The sequence below is a fragment of the Mirounga angustirostris genome, unplaced genomic scaffold (genome assembly GCF_029215605.1).
Source record: "Mirounga angustirostris isolate CCGP_5_RB_7025 unplaced genomic scaffold, mMirAng1.0.hap1 SCAF_1, whole genome shotgun sequence".
Taxonomy (NCBI): domain Eukaryota; kingdom Metazoa; phylum Chordata; class Mammalia; order Carnivora; family Phocidae; genus Mirounga; species Mirounga angustirostris.
The window spans coordinates 149,132,854-149,151,405 of record NW_026991709.1 but is presented as its reverse complement, the minus strand read 5'-3'; the positions used below and the strand labels follow the sequence as shown (position 1 = coordinate 149,151,405).

At 52.1% G+C, this 18,552-nt stretch overlaps 1 protein-coding gene across 9 annotated transcripts in view; it reads left to right on the top strand.

Annotated features, from left to right (window-relative positions):
• Window positions 1–18,552, top strand: part of XYLB (xylulokinase) — a 53,949-nt gene that overhangs the window by 13,520 nt on the left and 21,877 nt on the right. For 7 of the 9 annotated variants that reach the window (XR_010411137.1, XR_010411136.1, XR_010411135.1 and 4 more), the window contains exons 4-14: window positions 1,288–1,368; window positions 3,675–3,761; window positions 4,359–4,487; window positions 5,278–5,343; window positions 6,720–6,792; window positions 8,847–8,965; window positions 12,249–12,330; window positions 15,614–15,654; window positions 16,225–16,340; window positions 17,121–17,236; window positions 17,857–17,930. Coding sequence is in view for 5 of the 9 variants with exons in the window: in XM_064590039.1 (XP_064446109.1) it covers window positions 1,288–1,368; window positions 3,675–3,761; window positions 4,359–4,487; window positions 5,278–5,343; window positions 6,720–6,792; window positions 8,847–8,965; window positions 12,249–12,330; window positions 15,614–15,654; window positions 16,225–16,340; window positions 17,121–17,236; window positions 17,857–17,930 (984 nt within the window). In the remaining 4 variants the exon portion in view is untranslated. Of the gene's footprint in view, window positions 1–1,287; window positions 1,369–1,450; window positions 1,589–3,674; window positions 3,762–4,358; window positions 4,488–5,277; window positions 5,344–6,719; window positions 6,793–8,846; window positions 8,966–12,248; window positions 12,331–15,613; window positions 15,655–16,224; window positions 16,341–17,120; window positions 17,237–17,856; window positions 17,931–18,552 lie in introns of those variants that run through there. The other 2 variants (XM_064590055.1, XM_064590041.1) reach the window with 2 other exon arrangements.

Sequence of the window (18,552 nt, the reverse complement as noted above, 5' to 3'; positions counted from 1 at the left end):
AGATGCCTGTTGCCAAACGTGGGTGACCCATAGAGCCGCGGGACCAGGGGCGTGGCCAGTACAGACCAGCATGATAGGGCTGAGTCTGCCTCGGGGGTCCCGAGACACTGAAACTGGAAGCCAGCCAAAGGCAGTGCTCAGTGTGTCTGCCAAAGCTGGTTCAGTCCTCCAATACCTGGTTAAGTAATTCCCTCTCCTAAATTCTTTCTGTTAAGATAACTAGTGTAATTTAAAAGAAAAAAAAAATTTTTTTTTTAATCAACTTGACCCTGACTCATACTGGAGGACTGGGGTAAAGCACAGCTTTCCACCAGACAGGCCAGCGAGAATGGACTTCCTAGGGCTGAGCCAGACCAAGGGGCAGTGGGGGTGACAGGCAAGAGTCAGTGTCTAGAAGTCCCAGTGATAATGTCAGGGCTTTCGATAGTTTGGGGCCTTAACTTGGAGTGATGAGCAATGGATAGAGAGTCAGACTTGGGGGTGGGGCCACATGATTTCTAATTATGAGCAGCCCCCCAGGATTGGGCCTGTTCTAGCTTTGCCAGTCCCCCCTCCAGCCATGCCCCACTCCCTGCTCAAGGTTTGGCCAGGAGGGCCGAGTTGGCAGCCCATAGCCAGGGCTTCGAGAGGAGCCCTCCCAGCAGAGGGTGGGGATGGTGGTGTCAGGTCAAAGCTCCAGCAGCCTGGGGTGACTCTCTAATTCCTGCCCTGAATTCTTAGGGGAGCTCTGGGCAGGCAGCTCCATCTATCCCACACCTGGGGTCTTGCAAGAAAGATAACACCCAGATGGTGGAGGGTAGAATGGGGATTGGGACAAATGGCCACCATCTCTATCTACTCCTTCCAGACTGGTGCTCCTGGACACACGGAGTCTAGGCCTGGGCCCCTCTCTGATGGGGGCTGTCTACTTTGCTCTTCACCTCTCTGTTGCAGTGAAGTCACACCACTAGTCCAGTGGGTTGAAAATGCAAATAAAAGAAACCATAATTTGATCCACCTTGTTTTTTGTTCTTCCTGAGTGCTTGGAAGTCACAAATTGGAGAAGCAGAATTTGAGGGACCAGTGGTTTCTGATTCCATCTATTTAAGCTATTTTTACCAGGGTTCACCTTTTTATTTGATGGGTGCCTACTTTAATTAATTATTCCAGGGCTTATCTATCCCAAGCCATCAGCTCTTTCGCATCTCCAGGGTAATGGCAAGCACTTGGGTTTTAGTGCTGAGGCCTGAGGGTTTGCATGACTCAGTGGTTCCAGAGAGTCACAGTGGGCTCCGTTTGTCTTCTCAGGCTCTGGATATCATCTTGGAGAGGATGAAGGCTTCGGGCTTCGACTTCTCTCAAGTCCTCGCCCTGTCTGGGGCGGGCCAGGTTTGTCTGTGGCAGCCTCCCTGCAGCATGCGGGGCAGCCATCGGGCAGGGGTGCGGGGCTCCCCTGGAGGAAATGCTGCTTCCTGAGAGCCGCTGCACGCTTTCTGTCATTGGTAAAGACCCCTGCCACTCTTCTACCTTGAGGATGTAGAGCTTGCCTCCTTGCTGAAGGATCTGAGGCGGCTGGGACTGTGAAGCATTATACAGAACAGGATGCTGGGTGAGGAAGAACCAGAGAGAGGTCCTCTAACGGGGTGGAGGAAGCATTTGACGTGCATTTATGATGCCTGTCTGGGAGCACTAGCATTGCTTTTCCGTTTCCAGGAAGTAGAGGCAAAGTCAGAAATTATACTCCTAATGATAGCAGTTTTAGTAGTAGCACTATTAGTAAAAATAATAACAAAACACACTGACTGAGCACTTAGTACAGGCCAGGTGCAGTGCCGAGCATTTTACGTATACTGTTTTTTTTCTTTTTAGAAAGAGAGAGAGAGATAGTGTGTGTGAACAGGAGAAGGGGCAGAGGGAGAGGGAGAGGGAGAGGGAGAGAGAATCTCAAGCAGACTCAGCACCCTGTGCGGAGCCCGACACAGGGCTCACAACCCTTGAGATCACAACCTGAGCCAAAACCAAGAGTTCGCTGCTTAATCAACTGAGCCACCCCGGTGCCTCTTAGGTACACTGTTTAACCTAATGGTTACAATGATTTTATGAGGTGGTGTCGGGGTGCGGTTAGCACGGGAGCTCTGGGTCTGCTGCCTGGCTCTGTCCCCAGGCCCGCCATTTAAAAGCAGTGTCATCGAACTTTCTGGTGACTCTGTGCCCTCATTTGCCTTAGGGTCGATGTGAATGTTAAATACATAGTGCATAAAAACTTCATTTAAGTTTTAGCTACTGCCTTTAATATCATTGCCATTTACATGGGGACACTGAGGCACAGAGGGGTGATGTCACTTACCCAAGGTCACACAGCTGCCTGGAGGAGGAGTCAGGACCCAAGTTGAATCTTACCATCTGAATCACTTTGCTCCATGGTGGATTAGCCTGCTTTCACATCCTCGTTAGAGAGCGCTGACTAATTTTTCTGAAGCCACCTCTTCTCCCCTACCCTCCAACCTAACAGGAATTTAACGCTCCTGTCCTTGTTAAACAGAAACAGATTCCCTGGGGGATCTCGTCCACCTCTCTCATCTGAACCCCAGGCTGGGATACCCTCTCCCTCCTGGGCATCCCCCAACCCCATGGCCAGGTGTCTCAAGAACACCTCCAGCTTATCATGTGCTAGACTGAGTGCTCCATCTTTCCCCAGGGCCACAACCTGTCATCCTCGAACCCACGTCCAAGGGGTCCCCATGCCCTGTTGATTTGTTACATGACTCTTAAATCTATCACACCTCTTCTCCAATCCTCCTCTTTTGCCCCAGGCTGAATATCTATGATTTTTCTCTGGTCCTCTGCTTGGGCCTCCCTGCCTCCCACATACCTTCTCTGTGACTCCCCCAAACCCTTTCATACATTCAGCCCTGGCCATGTCACTCCCCTGCTAATCCAGAGTTCCCACACCTCCAAGATAAGCCCCCACCTCCTGAGCATGTATGTCCAGGCCCTGGTGCTCAGGATGCCACCTCCCCCTCCAGCCCTCACTGCCGCCCTCCCGCCCGAGACTCAGCCCCCTGTGTGGAATACCACCACTCTCCACACCTGCCAGGCTCTCTCAGCTGCGCTTGCTCTCTGCGTGGAGCACCCACACACTCAACTCCAGCTCCTTCCCTGCTAATAATGTCCTTTCTACCACCTCGTTCGATGCCCCTCCTCTGTGTCCCCACTGCCCTGCCACTGCACATCCATAGGGTTTTGTAATTGTGTGTTTGTGTCTTTCTCCCTGACTCAAAGACAATATGTAGAGAACAGGGACAGTACCATTCTATTCATCTATCCCCTCACCTGGCACGATCTAAGTGCTCAGGAAATGTTTGTTGAATGAATGAATGGGTAACTGAATAAAGGAATGAATTTCAGGTAATATGAGCAATATATTTAAATACAATTTTACAAGGATACCAAAATCCAAACCACTAATTCTTTCTTGGACCCTTCCTATAAGTTTTGAGGTGGACAGGGCAGAGTTCTCGTTTTCTAGAGGTGAAAACCAAGTCTCAGAAAGGGGATGAGTTCTGTGAGTAAAAAATGGCAGGGGCAGGCTTGGAGCCAGTTCTTTGGGGTGTGGTCTGGAGTCTTTCTCTGTCTCTGGGAGGTGATCCCAGTGTGTGGCCGTGTGAACGTGTGCTTGGGTTTTGCCTTGACAGCAACATGGAAGTGTATACTGGAAGGCTGGGGCCAGCCGGGTGCTGACAAGCCTGTCACCAGACCTCCTATTACATAAGCAGCTACAGGTAACCGAGGGGAGAAGGGCCCAAGCCTTTGCGGGCCTGGAAGTCTGGGGCTTTTGTGCATTGTCAAGGGTATAAGAACTTGGCTTGGCCGTAGTGTGGTGAACATGGTCTGCCCTGCCTCCAGGTGGAAATAGCTGGTGTCTGGACAGAGGATCGGGTGCATAGCCCTCCTCATGGGTCCCTTCCTGCCAGGCGTGGCTCTGGCTAGTTTCCCCCTCAGAGATCTCCCCTTGGGGCATGATGTCTCCTGGTGGTGCTGGGAAGGCAGGTTCTGTCTTCTCCATGGTTCCGGGCTGCAAAGGCCCCTGGGAAACTGCACTTTGCTGCAGTTCTAGCCCTCCCCAGCTCATCCCCAGTGTTGCCCGTGGTGCTCAGGTGTCCTCATCGGAACCTTCTCCCTTGAGCTTTCTGGGGAGAGACGCCACTGGGCCAGGCCGAGGTTTGGGCTGCAAGGGCTCGCCCCAGGGTCTTCCAAGGTCACGTCCAGGGAGGAGGTGCCTACACCTGCTGTGATTGGCCATGGAACCGCCAGACCCAGGGCGGCTCCCAGAGTCAGCAGGCAGAATTCAAACCTGTGCCTTCATTCCTCCTTTCCAGGCCTGTTTCTCCATCAGGGACAGCCCGGTGTGGATGGACTCCAGCACCACAGCCCAATGCCGTGGGCTGGAGGCCGCTGTGGGCGGGGCCCAGGCTCTCAGCTGCCTCACTGGCTCCCGTGCCTATGAGGTGCGCAGCGCCCGCCAGGGGCTGGGGGCTGGGGGCTAGGTTTGGCCCTGGGAGGAAAGTCCTGTTGCTGGCTCTGGTCCCTTGTCCCTGGGTGTCTGGGAGGACACAGCTGGTGACCTGCCCCAGTGGGGATCACATGAGGCCCTGTGGGTGTCGCCCTGCAGAGCCAGGATTGGGCACTCTGGCCCCCGATTCTGCTCAAGGCTGTCCTGCCTCCTTCTGCTGCCCACGAGCAAGGATGCGCCTCCCGTTGCCCAGCGGGGAGCTGAGGTGTGACCCTGGCTGTGCTCTGTGCGGGGTCATGATGTCACCTCCACGTCAGCCTCTAACCTGGGATACAAATAGCACTTACACTTCAGGCAGTTTTGAAGCTGAAAGGAGTCAATGTATGCAAGGCCCTTAGTGCAGCTCCTGGAAAAGTTAAAAAAAAAAAAAAAAAAAAGAATGCCTCTTTCCCACTGGCTTCGGCCACCGTTACAGGGCTGGCTGCGATTGGCCAGCTTGGGTCATGTGACCCTTCTTGGGCCACCGGCCTTAAAAACAACAGGGAGGGGTGGGGAGCGGACCTGCGTCTTCTGCGCTGGGGCCCTTGGTCTGCACGGTCACTGTGCCGGGTGAGGAGCAAGGCTTATTCACTAAGGGTGTTCAGCTGACATTTCTAGATTTGAGGCCTTTGTAAAGCTTTCACGACACAAACTCATATACAGAGCATGCTATGCCAGTCGCAAGTTCTAGAGATGATCATTGCATGTAGGAGTTGGGTTTTTAAAAATTTGCAGTCTTTTTCCAGCGTTTTACAGGAAACCAAATTGCAAAGATTTACCAGCAGAATCCCGAGGCCTACTCACAGACAGAGGTTGGTGAAACGTTCCTATTTGATTTAAGTCACAGTTGAATTTCTTTTATAATACTTACCTTTAGCATAAATACATCTTGTGTGCACTGGCCAAAAACATCGATTAGCAGACATTAGAAATGGTATATATCCAGTTTGCTTTTTTCTCACTGGCAAGCCATTTCCAAAGAGGAGGGAGAGAATGGAATTGTGGGAAAGAGAAGTCAGGGCCTCTCCTGACCAGGTGGGGCGGAGGTCAGGGGCAGAGGTTAAGGGCAGGGTGGGAGCTGTGGGGATTGGTGTCTTCCTGGGGCCACCTGAGTCGTTGGTCCGGGTGCCTGCTAGTGTCTGTCCCCTCAGTTTCCTGCATGGTTAGCGCAGGATGGCTACCAGGCTCTTGATGGGCATGGGCTCGATGTTTTCTTTGGAAATGGGACAAGCTGGACCCATGTGTCCCCACCATGGCCCTTCAGCCAGAGCCTGTGTCCCAGGAGCTCAGATTCGGTCCTTCATCCACAGGTGCTGCAAGCCAGCTCTTAACGCCACCTGGGAAGCAGCTCCACAACTTGGCTAGTGATTTTCATCTCTGGATCATTAGAAAATGATCAGCGCATGTTAAACCAGAGTGCCTTTTTAATCTTGGGCATTAACAACATCCCTTTTATTATGTGACGACTCAAGGTTACAGATTACTCTGCGGCATTAGCAGTGCAGATTTCCGGGGCGGGGGTGGGTAAGGGCAGAGATGAAAAACCCTCTCCACACTCTGTGTATGGAACAAAGGTGGCCTGAGGGGGGGACAGGAGGTGCTGGCATTCTCTGCTGTGGTCCAAGGGCCCCTGAGTCCCATGTGGAAGCACGGACCCTCAGGGGGATATTTGAAATCCGTTACCAGTTTCTCCAGCTCATGCCTGGGCTCTGGTGCTTCTGAGGGGCCAACTCACTCATTTATTCTGAACCCCTGAGAGTATCTTTGTTGGTTCTGAATCCTGTGGCCACACATCCCATTTCCCTTGGGACTAGCTATAAAGACCACAAAAACGGAGGAAGGAAATCAGGCACCACGCTCCCTGGATGCCGGGCGGAAAAGCCACTTCCTTAAGCACGGCTTTTTCCTAGGCCTTGTTGCTCTTTTCTCTTTGTTGGACTTGATAGTTTTCTGGCCTGTCAGAAACTGCAGAGTGAGGTAGGTGCTCTCCCAAGGACTCAGTTCTTGGTGTTCCAGATACTCCAATGCTCTAGAATCCAGGATACTCAGTCACCGCCATTACTGGGGCATCTCACTCAATGTTTCCACTTCCCTCCCCAGTTTAAAACTCTTCTTGGGTGGTGCGTACCAGAGTATTCAGTTGCTTATGGAAATGAGGCCTATCTCACTGTGTTTCTCTCTTTCACAGAGAATTTCTTTGGTCAGTAGTTTTGCTGCTTCCCTCTTCCTTGGGTCTTATGCCCCTATCGACTACAGTGATGGTAAGCCTTCAGAGTCCTGGGGGGTGTGCCTGTTCAGTATGGACGTGCATGCCTGTGGGTGGTGTGGGCCTCATCCCCCCGGGTGGGTGCCAGACTTCTAGCCCTTTCATATTTTGCCATGAAAGGAGTGTATTAGTTATCTTTTGCTGTGTAACGAATGACCCTAGTGCTTAGCAGCTAAAGACAACAACTGTTAATTTTTTTTTTGTCTAATGCACTGCTTAACAGAGTAGGAACTTTATTTTTTAAATATTTTATTTATTTATTTGAGAGAGAGAGAGGGAGAGCATGAGTGCGGGCAGGGGCAGAGGGAGAAGCAGACTCCCCACTGAGCAGGGAGCTTGATGTGGGGCTTGTTCCCAGGATCCTAAGATCATGACCTGAGCCGAAGGTAGACGCTTAACCGACTGAGCCACCCAGGCGCCCCGACCACAAGTGTTTATTATCTCACAGAATTTCTTCAGGTCTGTAATCTGGGAGCAGCTGAGCTGGGTGGTGCTGGCTCAGGAGCTCTCATGAGGTGGCATTCAAGCTGGCAACCAGGACCAGCCATCAAAAGGCTCGACTGGGGCTGGAGGATCCACTTTCAGACCTCTTAGCCAGAGGCCTCACTCCCTCACCATGTGGGCCTCCCATAGGACACCAATGACACTGGAGCTGGATCCGCCCCCCCGCCCCGAGTGAGGGATGAGAGGAGAGGGCGGCCAAGCAGAGGCCGCAGAATCTTTTACACCTTAACCTTGGAAGTGACATGCCATCCCTTGTGGCCCACCCTACTGGTCGCACAGACCTACCCAGATACAGGAAGGCAGGGACCTCATTAGGTGTGAACAGCAGAGCTTGGCGATGAGCATGAGCCATCTTGGAGCCTGGCTCCCACAAGGAGTTGTTTCTTGAAGTTGTGTTCACATTTGAAGAACTCAAGGGAGTGGTGAGTTTCTGGAGTCAATGCCTTGCCAAAAATTAATGTAAGCGATGCCAGTGAGGAAGGAGAGCTGGGAGGAGGCTGCCAAAGGCACTTTTGCATGAGGCCAAGCTAGAAGACCTGTGAAGCGCAGAGGGGAGCCGAGTGCAGAGCGAGAGCCCGGACCTATTCGCGTGGCTTCGGAAGAGTCTCGGAATGCTCAGAGCCTCCTGGGAATCCATCTGGAGTTGTCCGAGTGCTGTCGTATGCCACATATTATTCTAGCGTTCAGGGAGAGAAAGTAAGGTGCCCAAGCGGTGGTCCCCCAGCTTCACTCACAATCTGGAGAAGAAAGGACTCCTACAGGTAGCTCTACACAAGTCAGGCCAGCAAAGCCCTAAGCCTGGAATAGCCCGTGTCCACCCCGGGGCTGTGAAGTGCTGCTGGGAAACGTCATGGCCCCGCTCCTGTGGGCATTCCAAAGGTTGGGTTCTACAGCCTTGGCTAGGCCCTCCGCTCCGCTCTCCTCACCCACCTGAGAAGTCACCCCCTGATTCCCAGCCATCTCACCTCCTCACCTGGGTGCGTGATGCCATCAGCATCCCGGCCGACGGCTGTCTGCCTCCACCTGGGCCCAGTGGGGGAGGAAGAGGAGAGCCGTCCTCCTGTGCTCTGGCTTCTCTCCCCTTTGCCATCCTCAGGAAAGCCTTGGGAAACGTAGATTGTTTTCAGACACACTTCGTGAGCTGATCTCGGTGATTTCTTTAAAAGTTAGATGTGATTGGGGAAGCCTGAGGACTGACCCACATCGGCACGGGACCCTCTGAGCAGACCCCTTGAACCCCAGGGGACGCGGAGAACAGTTCCTCATCAGTGTAGTGTTGGATCTTAGGACTGCAGATTCCCAGGCTGACGTGAGGACTATTTGGAGGAGGTGGTGGGGCCATGTGTTTCTGAGGGCCCTGCTGACCTCTGGTTCTCTGGCCCTCTAGTTGCATAATGAGCCAGGCACACTGTATCCATTCCGTTGGGAAAGAGCTCCAGGTCTGGGCTTGCTGCAAGAGACAGTCGGCTTTCTGCCAGCTGGGTGCATGTCCACAACAGGTCCTTTTCAGAGATGTTTCTGTTTCTTGTTTCCTTCATTCCTTAGGTTCTGGAATGAATTTGTTGCAGATCCAGGACAAAGTCTGGTCGCAGGTTTGCCTTGGCGCGTGTGCGCCTCATTTAGAGGAGAAGCTTGGCACACCCGTACCGTCGTGCTCCGTGGTGGTAGGTCCCCTTGCTGGTGACGTGCCTCGTTTCAGAGCTGGCAGCTACTGGGCCGAGCAGTGCAGAACACACACACACACAGTCAAACCCTCATTCATTTATTTACACACAGGCGTACACACTCGGGATTGTCAGGCTAGTATGAGAAGGGTTTGACGTACATCAAAGCCAAATGCCTGGATCGGTGCCTTGCATTTAGCAGGTGCTCAGGTGCATGTACGGATGACTGCCTCGTGGCGGTGAGGTGTGCGGTAAGGGGGACCTTGGAAAATTCCACTAGAAATTTATTAGAACAGGAAGAAAAGTGGAAAATATAAGTGGTGGGTGATTGCACACTTTAGGAAAAAATGCACAGAATATTGACATTCTAGGGCTAGGAACCACCTCTGAAGCTTGAAGCAGGCAGTCTGGAGAAAATAGAAAGAAATACGAACGAGCTGGGGAGAGCGCAGGCTCTGGTGCCAGGTTGCCTGGGCTGGAACCCTGCCTCGGCCACTCACTGACTCTGTGACTTTAATCTGTGCCTCAATTTCCCCATCATTTCCATCTTTCCCGAAACATGGGAACAATGATACTTTCTATGTCATCAGGCCATTGTGCAGAAGAAATGAGTTGATGCATTTAAAGTGCTGAAGATAGGGGCGCCTGCCTAGCTCAGTCGGTAGAGCATGCTTCTCTTGATCTCGGGGTTGTGAGTTTGAGCCCCACACTGGGTGTAGAGATTACTTAAAAATAAGGCCTTTAAAAAATTTTTTTAAAAAAGAATAAAAACAGATAAAGTGTTTAAGATAGTGCCTGGTCCCAAGGGTAATATTAAAAACATTTAGGGCAGCCACATGCAAAAGAATGAAATTGGGCCCCTAACTTACACCATATGCAAAAATTAACTGAAAATGGATTAAAGACTTGAATGTAAGACCTGAAACCATAAAACTCCTAGAAGAAAACAGGCGTTGGTGATGATTTTTTGGGTTTGACACCACAAGCAAAGGCAAGAAAAGCAAAAATCAACAAATGGAACCTCATCAAATTTAAAAGCTTCTGCACAGCAGGGGAAACCATCAATAAAACAAAAAGGCAACCTATGGAATGGGAGAAAATATTTAAAAATCATATATGTGACAAGGAGTTAGTATCCAAAATATATAAAGAACTCAACTCCATAGCAAAAGAGGCAAAATAGCATGGCACCCCCATTCAGAATGGACACTGGTGTCCCCTAGTTAACTTACGTTCGTGGCTGTTCTGTGGGGAGGATGGAGTAGAGGGAGACCTGGGCCCTGCCCTTAGGGGCCCTTTGGTGGGAGCACATGCCAGACATTGAGAAGAGAGAGAATTCTAGGTGGTTCTGAGAGCTGGTGGGAAGGAAGCAGAAGGTCCCTGAGGCCCGCTCGTGCTGCCCGTTCCAAGTCCCAGCCACTTTTTGGAGATCAATTCCGATGCACAGAGCTTAGGGAGGGGTGTCCCCAGCCTTGGAGGGGAGTTCAAGGGACAGTTCAGGACCCAGGCCCGCTGAAGCCCAGCAGAAAGAATAAGGAAGGGCAAACAGGAAACTAAACGGCCAAGCCTTTGGGATTGGTATTCCATGCACGGCTTCTGGTTTTGTGTGAGCTGGAGAGCAGTGTTTGGTCCATGGCAGCAGGCTTTGTTTGCCTTATGCCAGGAACGCATGCCTCCAGGAGGGAGCCCGTGCACAGACTAGCAGCTTGAGGAGCGGAAAAGAACTGATTCTGAAAAGGGTATTTTCCTTTGTAACATATGTACCCACGTGACGGGGGAAAACAAGCCGAATCCATGTTTCCCATCATCCCTTCTTCTGCAGGTAGTGCCCAGACAGCTTACTCATTTTCTGCAGGCAAGTATTTGGGACATATGGTGTCAGACGCTTCTCCAGCCCCGGCTCGCAGCCTCCTAAGCTGCCTCTTTTGCCAGCAGCTGTGGCTTCATGCAGGTGTCACCCGGCAGTACCCTGCCCCAGCTCTATCTCATTTCTCTCACTTTCTGCCCGCGGCTTCTGTGACTCCATGTTTGCACCCTACAAACCTGGAGGTCCAGGAAGTTAAAACCCCACGGGGCACCCCTCACCAGTGGAAGCCTGTGGAGAGCTGCTCCCCGTCCCGTCCCCAGGTGGACAGCCCCCAGATCCTTCACACACAGCTCCTCGGACATTGCCCACAGCGAGGACCAGCTTGACAGTTTAACCTTTGGGTGGGCTCTCCTTCCTCCCCAGTTCCCCTCTTGTTTCCTGGGATCACTTCCCCCAAATAAGCCACCTGCACACAAACCCTGACTCAGCCTCTGTTTCTTGAGGCAACCCGGGCCAAGACATTTCTCTCCCAGGAGATGGCTTATTCTGATGTAAATCCGAAATTTTCCTGGAAGGAGCAAAATTTTCTTTCCACACACCAGGACGGCCCGTCATTTGTTTTAAACTTTTGGAACTGAGATAAAGTCAGGGAAAGAGGAAAAACAGTGTTTTTCTTTTATGGCTTTGCTCTCTAAAGACTATGGGTCTGTTCAGAGGGGTCCCTGCTGTCTGGTCCCACAGCTGCCCTGGGAGGAGCCTTGGGGGTCATGCTTCCCCAGGGGTGTTCCCTCCCCCATACTGCCATTTTTGGTTTATTTTCTTTAGAATGTTGACCTGTGCATTTACATGTTTGGTTAATCAGATTGCTGGGCTGATTGAGCAAGGGTGTGGGGCATGATCTTCTTCCATGAATTTGCTTCCTGTGTGTCTTCTTTTACCTATTTAAAAAAGTTTTTTTATTAATTTTTTTTTATTTATTTGAGAGAGCATGAGAGAGAGAGATCATGAGCAGGGTGGAGGGATAGAGGGAGAAGCAGACCCCTCCTGCTGAGCAGGGAGCCCGATGCGGGGCTCAATCCCAGGACCCTGGGATCATGACCTGAGCCGGAGGCAGATGCTTAACCGACTGAGCCACCCAGGCGCCCTCTCCTTGTTATTTATTTCCCACTAATGCTGTCTCAGAATTTGGAGCTTGCAAAACAAGTACAAGTTGGGGATTGGTTTGTTCTAGCTGCCTCTCAAAATCCAGGGGTGGTCAAGGCAGTGGGATGACCTAATATTTGTGGTTCCAAGCCTGTGCTGGGCTCCTCTGGCTTTTTGTGAACGGGAGGGACATCCCTGGTTTAGGACAGGGACTGATGTGAGTGCAGGCCCAGTGACCTGGAGCTTGAAGCGCTCTTGTGACCTGAGCCTTGGAGGGCTGTGCACAGTAGGTCAGATTTGCCTCAGTAGGGCATGCTTGCTTTTCCTCCTCAGGGAGCCATTTCTTCCTACTACATCCAGTGCTATGGATTTCCTCCAGGATGCAAAGTGGTGGCCTTCACTGGGGACAACCCTGGTGAGTACCTTGGAGGATTTCACTCTCCAAGTAGCCTGACTTGGTCCGTGCTGGACATTTGAGAATGCCAGTCCAGCCTCTGGAAACCCTTCTGTGGCAGGCCCTTCCTCCCTGGCCGCCTGCCACACTGCTGGCCTGAAATCTGACTCCTTGTACCTGCCCTATCTTGGCTCTTACTCTGCCCTCTGGAGCCACTAAGGGCTGCTGCCGTCCCCCCGCCCCCAGGTGAGAATGATCAGCGGTTAAGGCAGGCGGTCATGCCCACCCCTCCCTAACTGTGTTTTCTGTTCCAAGCTAAACATCCCGGTTCCTCCAGCCTTTCCTCTAGGACATGGTTTTGGGTCTCCTTCCTGGTATTTGATCTATGGGTATGAATTATTCCTCATCCGAATACCTTGTCCCTCCCCCAGCCACTCCGGGAAGTGTCATCAGGTCTCTGGAGAAAGGCCAGGTGGCCACACTGTGCCATCAGACTGCGGCCCCTCAGCCCCACCCCTGCGGCCCTTTTCCTGAAGAGCCACCAAATTAGGGTTGCCAGGCAAATGCAAATACAGATAGATACAGGACACCCAGTGTGCCTTGAATTTCAGAGGAATGATGAATAATTAGTATGATAAGTGCATCCCGTGCAGTATTTGAATTTCACATAACAAATGATTTTTTATTTTTTAAAGATTTTATTTTTTTATTATTATTTATTTGAGAGAGAGAGAATGAGAGAGAGCAAGCACATGAGAGGGGGGAGGGTCAGAGGGAGAAGCAGACTCCGGGAGCCCAATGCGGGACTCGATCCCGGGACTCCAGGATCATGACCTGAGCCGAAGGCAGTCGCTCAACCAACTGAGCCACCCAGGCGCCCAACAAATGATTTTTTAGTGTAAGTATGGCCCAAAGTATATCTCTCTGAAATTCAAATTTAACTGAGCGTCCGCCATTTTTTCTGGCAACTCTACTCCAAATCAGCATCCTCAGCTCCTGCTCTGAGGAAGTGTCAAGTACGTGGCAGAGGACCTGGGCTGCTGCCCGGGTGGGGCCAGGGTCTGCTGTCCTAGGGAGGCTGACTTCCTTCTTAGAGCCTCTCCTGCTTCTCTCTATGGTCAGGGAGCGTGGCTCTCTATTTCTTCTATTTTGCTCTCCTTTGAGACACATTTCTTTTCAGTTGTTTTCTGCCTTCAGCGCTCCTCCTGATTTCAACACCCACCAGCCTCTCTGTACTTTCCTCCTGTTGGCTATGTAGACGAGCAGGACAGGGGCATCCAAAATAAATAAACAGAGACGCATATGTCTAGGAGTAGAGTTGTATGCCTCGAAATAGCGTGGGTGGTCCTTGTTAAAATTCATCCTTAATGGCAATAGGTACATTATCAGTGTTATTATTAGATTCTATATTTTCTGCAGTGTCTCTGTATTTTTGTGGTCAGGAAAAACACTGAAGTCGCTACTATTATTACAGCTATCACTGAGAATAACGCTAACGCTCGTGGTGTTCCTCGGTCTGCTTCTGGCCTGTCTGCTCTGGAGCTGAGGGCACAGTGAGCACGTCCCCACCACACCTGTGGCCGCATCAGTGTCCTGGCTGTGACCCCTCCCTACTGGGACAGCCTTGGCTCTGGCATCTGGAGGGAACCCCAGGAGCCAGACAAGGGCCTTTCCTATCCCTGAGCAATTTCTGGAGACGGGCGCGTGGAACCCTGTTGGCAAAGCACAGAACCAATCAAAGCGGGTTTTGGAGAAGGGATCCCAGTGTTCCTGGTCCAAAAGTGGAGGGGAGGCAGGGGCTGGTGGACAGTGGCCAGATTTCCACAGTGGCAAGGCATGAAGCCCCAAGATCTGTCCCCTGGATTGAGAGGCGGCTCCAGCCTGCAGTGTGTGGGTTCTGGTGCCCGAGGCTCCCAGGGGACACCCAGGCCCCAGTTCCCACCTGCCCAAAAAGCTGGGAGGTCCAGCCTCCCTCAAAGAAGAACGGTTGGTGTAGGAGCACCAACTTAGGAAAGTTCTACACTTTCAGAATGAAAATAACTTCACTGAGTCTCATTAGGCAATGTATCTTGTACCTCCTCTATCAACTAGAAGAATGTCAGGGGGAAGAATGGGCCTTTTTAACCACTAAAGTGAGCTTCTGGGCATGTTTGAGCAAGAATAACAAAGAAGCAGCTTTCCAATCCTTCCTCTTGGACCTCCTTTCCAGCTGAATGTTGGTGATACCAGGCAGGTAGCCCTCAGTCGGTCTCTCCCTAAGTCTGACCTTGAGTTAAGTCATGCATTAATTGTTCCTTCATTAAAACAACAACAACAAGCAAGCAGACTAACCAAGGCTCATGCTCTTTTTCTTACTCACAAGGGATACCTCTTCACTGCAGAAAAAAAAATTGTTAAATACTGACAAACCAAAGGAAGGATGTAAAAATCATCCATAATCTCTTAACCCAGAGATAACCACAGTTAAAATTTTGATGGCTATCCTTCCACCTTTCTTTCTGTGCTCATAAGTAAACATATTTTGTTTTAACTAACCCAGGCAATATTTTTGTGCAGCATCATGTTAACGGTTGCCTAGGGCCAGTTGCTCCACATTTCTTTCCCCAGTCCCTTGCGGTGGAGCTCAGTGGGGCTTCCAGTGCTCGGGCAATGCAAACGGTGTTGACGCGCACACCCTGTCCTGTCCCTCATCCCTACAGGCTAAGTTCTCCGAGGTGGGGTTCCTGGATCCAAGGCCTGACACACACAGCAGTGATGGTGGAGGACGACCTGTCCCTTCCACGTTTCTCCTTTCACTCAACCAGTTAGTCATTCGACATTTAGTGAGCCCCCAGTCAATGCCAGACCTTCTTTCAGTTCCAGAGTGCATCAGTGAGACAGGCCGATGCGGATTGCTGTTCTGGGCCTCATGTCTCAGGGGGACAGACACTGCCCTTTACTTTCTGCCCCCTTTACACTCCTGCCTCACCCTCTCTTTCTCTGCCATGTGTATTCTGGTGTCTTGACTTGGCCCCCTTGTTTCTCTGCACTCTGGGGAGCACCTGATGGTGGGGCGTTTGGACCCTTTTGGAAGAGGCTTCCCAGCTCAGATCGGAGGCTCTGACCTCAGGGACTCTACCCTTTGACCCCTGGGACCTCCCCTTGGGCCATCCTGAGCCCTCAACTCACCTGCTCCTGCCTCTACCCTAGCATGTGGCTTGGGGCGGGAGGTTCAGGGCTGGCTCCCATCTGGGGGTGACTGTGGTTTGCTTTTTGGCTCTGTGTGACCTCCAGCTAATCAGAGGCTCCCCTCCTCTCTTCTCAGCGTCGCTGGCAGGCATGAGGCTGGAGGAGGGTGACATTGCGGTAAGGTGACTTCTCATGCCCACAGGCAAAGCCAGCTCTTTGTGCCCTGGGGGACGAGGGCCCCAGCAGCACCTTTGCTGCCTCTTAGAGGGTCTGCCAGTCCCAAAAGGCAGCTGAGGGAGGGGATAGGAAGACCCAGGCCCCAGGACCTGCGCTTAGAAGGTTATGGCCTTTGCCGGGTAGGCAGGTCCCCTTGACAATGGCCAGTCTTGGTGGGTACAGTGGTGGAAGGGTGAGACATTGGGCCAGAGGACTGTGAGCTCCCCGGATGAATAAAGAAAACATAACCTGTGCCCTTCTGGGTCTACTGGGAAGGTCATTTGGGAACCAGTTGTCACCCAAACCATTAGTTAGATGCAATTGTGGTAAATTCTAGAAAATCGGCCCACAGTTTCCATAAGAGCCTAAATCTGGTTGCTAACTTTGGACTCATCTAGTGTGGGAGGGTTAGAAGAAGAGGTTTCTCTGAGGAAGTGGCATTTAATCTGCAGCATGAGGAGTGAAACAAAGGGGGTCAGGGCTGGCGGAGCTGGACAGAGAGGCGCCTCATCTCTGCCCATTTCTTCCCAGGTCAGCCTGGGCACCAGCGACACCCTATTTCTCTGGCTCCAGGAGCCCGTGCCCACCCTGGAAGGGCACGTCTTCTGCAACCCGGTTGATGTCCAGCACTACATGGCACTCCTGTGGTAGGCTTGGTGGGCAGTGGGCAGGTGTGACACCGTGTGGAGCCCGCAGGCTTTCCTGCTCAGCGAGCTCTTGTGGCCTCTGAGACCCTGGGACTCTGGTTTTTTTCTGACAGCAGAGCTAGGTGGGGAGGAAGCCCGGACCTGGAGTCCTCGCCAAACCCAGATTCCAGTCCCATCCTCAACACCCATATCCTGTGTGGCCCGGGGCAGACCCCATGGCTCACGTGAGCCACACTTTGCTCATCAAATGCGAAGAATGAAAGGTTTACTTCATGGTGTTGTTAGGACATGCCTAGCATGTGCTAGACCTTCAACAATAGTAGGAAGGACATCCTGCCCCCTGACGGTTGTCATGGAGGAGGTGTGCTCTGCACCCTGATGACAGGCCTTTGGAAACCCACCAGAGGCTACTCAGGGAAGTTTCTGAGCCTCTAGGCCCCAGGAACCATTGGAGGATATGTAGGTCTAGTAAATTTAGCCAGCTCTGTTCCATCGTCCAGGTGGTACAACGCGTAGAAGCCACAGCTCCCCGTCTCTTCCTGGGGTGCCTTTGCGGCAACCTCTGTAAACAGAGTCCGAGACAAGCCTTCCCCAGTGATTCCCAGGGACCTTCGCTGGGCCTGATAACCTGAGGGAGAACCTCAGATCTCTGCCAGCCACTGCCTGGGGGTTGTGGTCCAGCTTGACCTGCAGCCCTTCGACCTGGGACTCTTCACCAAAACACATGGGTCCAGTCAGCAAGCAGTGGGTCCCCCCTCAGGGTTGTGTGCACTTCTGCAGCTTTAAAAATGGCTCCCTCATGAGAGAGAAGATCCGTGATGAGTCCGCTTCCTGTTCCTGGAGTGATTTCTCCGAGGCACTGCGGTCCACGGAGATGGGCAACGGCGGGAATCTGGGTAGGCTGTTTGGTGATGCCCAGGCCTGTGAAGGGCAGTAGCTGCTGACAGGAGGGCCCCAGGGGAAGGGGGAAAGGAGGGCCACGGAGCAAGCCAGGGGGAGCCCTAGCTGTGTGTCCTTCTGCTCCGTGGGTCTTCCAAACTACTGTGAGGCCCAACGATCTGAGCAAGGTAGGGCCGTTCTCCATGCTTTGAGTGGAGGGCTCTGTCCCCCTCAGAGCCCCTGGTGACAGCCTCAGGGAGGACAGCCACAGCTCCTGCTCTACCCTGGTGTGCGCCCATATGTAGCTTTCTGCCCCAGATGCAGGGTTCTCTTCGGAAGAGGGCCCAGCATTGGGCCAGGCCTTCTGAGCAGGGAGGGGACGTGCGGCCCTCAATCAAACCTGCACTGGTATTTCAGGGCTGGTGGGGCAGCTGCCTCTGGTCTGGGCTGTCGGGTAAGAGTAGGCAGAACTGTCTTTAGGAGGATCTAGCCCAGGCCCTTCCAGTTCCTGTCTTTCCCGACTCTTCTGGGGGACAGAGATATGGGGTCATTTCACCTTATTCTGTCCTAAGTCTTTGAGAGGCTTATCTTTTGTTTTTGATTACCGACAGTGACTCTCTTCCTGGTCTGGTTTCAGGTTTTTATTTTGACGTAATGGAGATCACCCCTGAAATTATTGGGCGCCATCGGTTTAGTGCAGAAAACCGACAGGTACGTGTGGTATTCGTATTGGAGAGAAATTGCCTCCAGTTTCGAGTATTGAATTGAACAACTGCCTCCCAAGTTCTGCTACTTGAGGGACTTCATTCATTTACTCCGCTCTTGCTAACGCAAACGTCTTGATGTGCTGGCGTGCGTTTTAGTGCTGGGGAATCCGCAGAATCTAGGACAGACGCGATTCTCACAAAGAGGAATGTAGAATACCTCGGGGCTTTCCCCTGGCTGACCCGTGTCCACACTGACTGCCACTGAAAGCCATAGAACCTGTTCCCTTGGCAAGCTTAATCCTGCACCCCCAAGGACTCACATTGTCCCCAGATCGGGTATTTCTTCCTGATCAAAAGCCTCTGGGACTGGAAGCACTAACATTTATTGCGTGCTGTTTGGCTCCAAGCACTGTGCTGGTGGTTCCCTGTGTCCCTCATTGACTGCTCAGAGCATCCTGAGGTCCAGAGATGCTAAATCATGTGCCCAAGTCACCAGGGCCTGGGTGGTGCAGGGGGCCCTCCAGACCCAGTCCTCCCTGGTCCTGAAGCACTGTTTCCTTTCCCCTCCACCGTGCATGTGGGATTGAGTAAGTCCCTCTGTCTAGTAACTGTTACAGTTAGAGTTG